This window comes from Calidris pugnax, unplaced genomic scaffold (genome assembly GCF_001431845.1).
Source record: "Calidris pugnax isolate Ruff unplaced genomic scaffold, ASM143184v1 scaffold319, whole genome shotgun sequence".
NCBI lineage: Eukaryota > Metazoa > Chordata > Aves > Charadriiformes > Scolopacidae > Calidris > Calidris pugnax.
Window position 1 is genome coordinate 409143 of NW_015091193.1, and position 6944 is coordinate 416086.

At 58.8% G+C, this 6944-nt stretch overlaps 1 protein-coding gene across 1 annotated transcript; it reads right to left on the reverse strand.

Annotated features, from left to right (window-relative positions):
- Positions 1-28: 28 nt before the first annotated feature.
- ARRB1 (arrestin, beta 1) lies at positions 29-6894 on the reverse strand (the record flags this gene model as incomplete). The annotated part of the gene is made up of 10 exons (XM_014959538.1): positions 29-56; positions 482-565; positions 797-934; positions 1797-1869; positions 1972-2056; positions 2142-2277; positions 3629-3696; positions 3824-3883; positions 5188-5384; positions 6840-6894. Coding segments are annotated over 10 exons (924 nt in total), but the record flags the coding sequence as incomplete, so codon positions are not given.
- Positions 6895-6944: the final 50 nt, after the last annotated feature.

Genomic DNA, 6944 nt, shown 5'->3' on the forward strand with positions numbered 1-6944 from the left:
GATTTTGGGGTGAGCAGGGTGGGTGGTGTTACCTGGAGGCGAGGTCTCCCAGCAGCCTGGGGTGGGTCCAAGAGGACAACACGTTAGTCACCACCTCCCCCCTACAAGGACATGCCACCCCCCAACACACCTTGTGTGTCCCCCCCACCCCACCAAGTTCCTGGAGGGGGTGATGGGCCCCACCACGGATGGGCTGAAAGTGGGGTCCCCATCCTGCAAAAGGGGGTTGTTGTAAGGATTAATGACCCCCCCCCTGCCCTTCACCAAGCAATGGCCACGTTGGTGTCCCCAGAAAGGGCCACCTTGCCCAGAGGTGGCATCTCCCTCAGGTTCTCCATGACCCCACCCATCAGGAACCCCACAGCACCCCAGGGGACACGCGCTGAGGCCGGTCCCAAGCCCAGAGAAGAAGGGAAGAGAAGGGGGTGCAGCCCTTGGTTGGGGGTGGGGGGAAGAGGGGGTGGTCCCCCCCAACACTCACCCTCCTCGGGACACCACCAGCTTCACCTTCACCTTGTAGGAGACGATGATGCCCAGGATCTCCTTGTTGGCTCCGTCTCTTAACCTTGGAGGAAGGGGCAAGGTGGGCATCAGCGAGGGGAATGTCCATGGGGACCACCCCCCACCCTGTCCTCCTGAAGGTCCATCCCCAAGGTCTCCTCCACCCCGAGCATCGCTTCTGGAGAAGGAGCTGGATGCCCACCAGGGCTGGGTCCTCCTCCATGTGCCCACCCAACGCTTCAGGAGGGAGGAGGAGCCCCGGGGGTGGTGGTTGTTGGGTGGGATGGGGGCTCACAGGGTGCTGGAGGCCAGGTTGGTGTCCTCATGCTTGAGTTTTCCATCCAGCGCCAGCCCCCGCTTCTCCCGGTTGTTGGCGAGGAAGGGGGTCAAGGTGTAGACTTTGCAGAACGTGGAGCTGGGGGCCACCATGTCGCTGGGGATGAGAGTCACCATCAGCCAGAGCCCCAGCTCCCACAACCCCATGGGCTACCATGGACATCTCCATCCCAGTCCGGAGAACATCTATGTCCCAGGCCGGGGCTGCAGAACATCTCCATCCCAGCCCCAGCCTGGGGAACATCTCCATCCCAGGACCAGCCTGGGGAACATCTCCATCCTAGGACCAGCCTGGAGGACATCTCCATCCCAGCCCCAGCCTAGAGGACATCTCCTTCCCAGGACAAGTTTGGAGGACATCTCCATCCCAGCCACAGAGTAGAGGACACCTCCATCCCAGCCACAGAGTAGAGGACACCTCCATCCCAGCCCCAGCCTGAGGAACATCTCCATCCCAGCCCCAGCACAGAGGACATCTCCATCCCAGGACTAGTTTGGAGGAACTCTCCGCCCCAGCCTAGAGGACATCTTCGCAGGACCAGCCAAGAGGAGAACTCCATCCCAGGACCAGTTTGAAGGACATCTCCATTCCAGCCCTAGCCTAGAGGACATCTCCATCCCAGCTCCAGTCTGGTGATCATCTCTATCCCAACTCTCAATCCAATGCAGCAGACATCTGTGTCTCTGCCCCAGCCTGGAGCTCATCTCCAGCCAGGGGGACTTGGAGGGTGATGTCCCCCGTGGTGCCATCAGAAAAGCATGTAAATCCCCCCACTTTTGGCAAAATGCCCTTAAAAGAAGGTTCTCCATCTCATTCTCCATCTCCCCTCTCCTTCCATCAGGACCTTCTCGCCAAACACAACCCCGCCCTGCTCTGGAGGTGCTGCGTTGTGGTCCTCCAAGGCTCCTCTGAGGTCCTTGGGGGCCCCTGGTGATGTCCCCGAGCAGCTGGTACTCACTCGGCGTCCTCCACGGCCACCGGGCACTTGTACTGGGCGGTGTTGAAGAGGCAGATGTCGGCGTACTGGCGCACTGGGGTGAGAGATGGAGAGAGTTGGGGGTCAGGGAAGGTCCCCACGGGGACGGTGACAGCAGCTGGGGTTGTGGGGGTGGACACCACGGCCCGCTCCTCACCTGAGATTTTGATCTTCTTCACCGTCTTGTTGGTGTTGTTGGTGACGTGGACGTTGACGCTGATGGGTTCTCCGTGGTAGTAGATCTGCGTGGAACAAAGGTGGGGGGGACAATGAGGTCCCCGTCCTCGCTGGGGTCACCCCCAGCGGTGTCCCCAGTTCTTCACCCACCTCCTTGTCCAGGGACGCCTCCAGGTGCAGTGGTTTGTCCGACATGAGGAACTGCCGGGTGGTCTCTGCCATGGGTTGGGGACCCGGTCGCTCCGGGGCGTACTGGACCTTACGGATCACCAGACGCACCGAGTTCCTGGCAGGAGAGAGGAGAACCCAGATGTCCAACCACCCACAGGCAGCTCTGCCCACTCTCTTGGCCCATTTTGGGTCAAATCCCTCTTTTCTTCTGGTCTGATGGGCCAGGAGAAGGATGGCGTGGGAGGTCCCGGCCTGGGTTGCAAGGGGGTAGCCCCATGGCCATGCCAGGATGCCTGTGTGGCCCCACATGATGGCAGGGCTGGGCTCCTTGCCTGCAGTACAGTGGTGGATGTCTCCATCTCAACCCCTAGATCATCTCTCACCCATCCCAGGTCCATCCTGGGGAACACCTCCAACCTGGAGAGCATCACCATCCCAGCCCCCCAACCTCAAGGATATCTCCATCCCAACCCCAGCCTGGAAGAACATCTCCATTCCAGCCCCCCAGCCTCAAGGATATCTCCATCCCAACCCCAGCCTGGAGGACATCTCCATCCTAAGCCCAGCCTGGAGGACGTCATCATCACAGGCCCAGCCTGGAGACCATCTCTGTCCCAGCTCCATCCTGGTGAACATCATAATCCCAACTCCAGGCCCAGCCTTAGACAACACCTCTGTCCCAGCCTCAACCTGGAGAACATCTCTACCCCAGGCCCAGCCCAGGGAACACCTCCATCCCAGTCCCAGTCTAGAGGACATCTTTATTCCAGGCCCATCCTGGAGAACATTATCATCTCAGGCCCAGCCTGAAGGACATCTCCATCCCAAGCCCCAGCCTGGAGGACATCTCCATCCCTCCCCCAACCTGGAGATCATCTCCGTCCTTCCCCCAACCTGGAGAACATCTCCGTCCCTCCCCCAACCTGGAGAACATCTCCGTCCTTCCCCCAGCCTGGAGAACATCTCCGTTCCTCCCCCAACCTGGAGATCATCTCTGTCCCTCCCCCAATCTGGAGAATATCTCCATCCCTGCCCCAACCTGGAGGACATCTCCGCCCCTGCCCCAGCCTGGAGATCATCTCTGTCCCTCCCCCAACCTGGAGAACATCTCCATCCCACACCCAGCCTTGGAGGACATCTCTGTCCCAGCCCCATCTTGGAGGACACCTCCATCACATCCCCATCTCACTGGCTGTGGGTAGCAAACTGGGGTGACCCTTTCCCACCGATGGGTTGCCCACCCCACCAGCACCCCAAGGACTCTGCTCCCACCCCGGCTTGATGGACCTTCTCCGCTCACCTCTTGTGGATTTTCTCCTCCAGGTTCTCCGCACAGAAAGCTTTGACCTCGTAGTCCACACCACAGGCCTGGAAACCAGGAGGGAGCAGAGAAGGAGGTAGAGAAACCCCTTTGCACCTCCCCCCACAAGGCTCCCACCCGGGCTGGATGGACCTTCTCTGCTCACCTCTTGTGGATTTTCTCCTCCAGGTTCTCCGCACAGAAAGCTTTGACCTCGTAGTCCACACCACAGGCCTGGAAACCAGGAGGGAGCAGAGAAGGAGGTAGAGAAACCCCTTTGCACCTCCCCCCACAAGGAGGTGACCCCAACCTAGGACCAAGTCACCACCAACCTGGTGGCACATGGATGGGTGGACCTTACCTTCCCCGTGTCCTCAGGACCCGGCTGCAGGGTGACGGAGCAAGGCAGGTTGGGAGGGATCTGGAAGGAGAAGAAGGGGTGGGGTGGGGGGGTCAGAAGGAGGGTTTGGGACCCCGTTTCCTGGTGCCTCCAGCATTTCCCCTTCCCGCCCTTCCCCCACGGTGGGGGAGGTCCACCCCGAGGGACTTCCTCATTTCCCTAATTGCGTTTCCTAATTGCGCGGCGCCGGATCTCAACCCAAGTTCCGCTCTTGGTTTCCACCCTGGGCTTCCTCAGAGCCGAGCCCCGAAGGGTTAACGAAAACCCCTGGGTTGGGGGGTGGGTTTTTTGGTGTTAATCTGGGGGATTTGGGGGGAATTAAGATTATTTCGAAGAGGCTCAGGGGTTTTTTCAGAGTCTGCAGGGCTCAGCTGGTGGCTCAAAGCTAGAAGATGCCACCAGGTTGTCCCCTCCACAGCTCAGGGCATGGACCCCGTGCCTCAGTTTCCCCACTGGTGGCTGCTTTTTGCTCCTGGGTTTTGAGATCCATGAACAAAAGCTTCCTCTTGTTCAACATCTTCACCCACATCCACAGAGTGTCCCCTCAGGCTGTTTGCTGGTGACACAAAGCCAGGAGGAGCGGGTGACACACCAGAAGGGCTGGGCCACCACCCAGCGAGACCTGGACAGGCTGGAGAGTTTGGGGGGAAGAGGAACCTCATGAAGTTCAACCAGGGCAAGTGTAGGGTCTTGCACCTGGGGAGGAATAACCCTATGGAGCAGGAGAGGTTGGGGGGGACCTGCTGGAGAGCAGCTCTGAGGAGAAAGACCTGGGAGTCCTGGTGGCCAACAAGTTGCCTACGAGCCACCAACATGCCCTGGTGGCCAAGAAGGCCAACGGTCTCCTTGGGGGCATCAAGAAGAGCGTGGCCAGCAGGTGGAGGGAGGTCATCCAGCCCCTCTGCTCTGCCCTGGGGAGGCCCCAGCTGGAGCACTGGGACCAGTTCAAGAAGAACAAGGATGAGAAATTCCATCTCAACATGAAGAGGAACTTCTTCACTTTGAGGGTGGCAGAGCCCTGGCAGAGGCTGCCCAGAGAGGTGGTGGAGTCTCCTTCTCTGGAGACATTCCAACCCCACCTGGACACGTTCCTGTGGGACCTGCTCTGGGTGGACCTGCTCTGGAAGGGGGTTGGACTGGATGATCTCCAGAGGTCCCTTCCAACCCCCACCATCCTATGACTCTGTGATCTTCATCACGGGTGGCAGCATCTCCTCCCCAACCATAACCCTACAGGGCCAGAGGGGACCCTGATGTCCCCAGTGATGGGGTCACCATCCTCTCCAGCAGCAAAGGAAGAGCATTGTCACCTGCTGTCACCCTACCTTGAAGGTGAAGGGGTAGGCATGCTCGCCCAGCTTCTTGATGAGCCGTTCCTGCAGCCGCGTCAGGGGCTTCTTCTCCTCAGGGACCGGGGGGAAGGCCTGGGCGTTGGCCACAAAGAGGTCCTTGCGGAAGGTCAACCCCAGCACGTCCAGGTCCTCACGGCCGTAGCGGAAGGCGCAGGTCAGCGTCACGAAGACTGGGGAGGGTGACAAGGGGTGGAGGTTGGTGGCAGGGTGGCGTCATGGTGTGGTGGCGTCATGGCTTGGTGGTATCATGACATGGTGACATCGTGGTATGGTGATATCATGGCATGGTGGTATCATGGTGTGGTGGCGTCATGGCTTGGTGGTATCATGACATGGTGACATCGTGGTATGGTGATATCATGGCATGGTGGGATCATGGTGTTATCATGGCATGCTGGCATCATGGTGTGGGGGCATCAGGGGGCTATCATGGCATCATGGCACCATGGCATTGTGTTATCATGGTGTGGTGGCATCATGGTGGCATCATGGTATGGTGGCATCATGGTGTGGTGGCATCATGGTGCTATCATGGCATGATGGCACCATGGCATTGTGTTATCATGGTGTGGTGGCATCATGGTGTTATCATGGCATGGTGGCATCATGACGTGGTGGCAGCATGGCATTGTGTTATCATGGTGTGGTGGCATCATGGTGTTATCATGGCATGGTGGCATCATGGTGTGGTGGCATTATGGTGGCATCATGGCATGGTGGCGTAATGGTATTGTGGCATCATGGTGCTATCATGGCATGGTGGCATCATGGTGTGGTGGCATCATGGTGTTATCATGGCATGGTGGCATCATGACGTGGTGGCAGCATGGCATTGTGTTATCATGGTGTGGTGGCATCATGGTATGATGGCATTATGGTGTGGTGGCCTCATGGCATGATGGTATCATGGCATGGTGGCACAAGGGCACAGTGGCATCATGGCATGGTCTAATCATGGTGTGGTGGCCCCATGACATGATGGCATCATGGTGTGGTGGCATCATGGCATGGTGGTATCATGGTGTGGTGGCGTCATGGTGTGGTTGGCATCATGGTGCTATCATGGCATGGTGGCATCATGGTGTGGTGGCATCATGGCATGATGGTATCATGGCATGGTGCTATCACAGCATGGTGGCATCATGGTATGATGGCATTATGGTGTGGTGGCCTCATGGCATGATGGTATCATGGCATGGTGGCACAATGGCACAGTGGCATCATGGCATGGTCTACTCATGGTGTGGTGGCACCATGGCATGATGGCATCATGGTGTGGTGGCACCATGACATGATGGCATCACGGTGTGGTGGCACCATGGTGTGCTGTTATCATGGCATGGTGGCATCATGGCATGGCGGTACCATGACATGGTGGCATCACGGCTTATCCCAGTCCCACCAGCACCAGGAAGCGGTGGTGGCCCCCAAGAGGTGCCACGGTGAGGAGATGGGGGGACACATCCCAGGGACCAGCCAGATCCACCCATTGCAGGACCCCCCCATCCCAAGGCAGGGGCTGGAAAATGTCACCCGAGGGCCCAGAGATGCCACCACCGGGGCAAGACCACGAGGGGACACCAACTTTGGGGTGTCACCTCCACGTCCCCCATGGAGACCGTTACCTTTTCTCTCCTTGAGGTACTCGGGGTCCACCAGCACCACTCCATCTGCAGGGGAACACGGCAGGGTCAGGGGGACAGGGAGGGGACACGGTTTTGGGGTGGTGG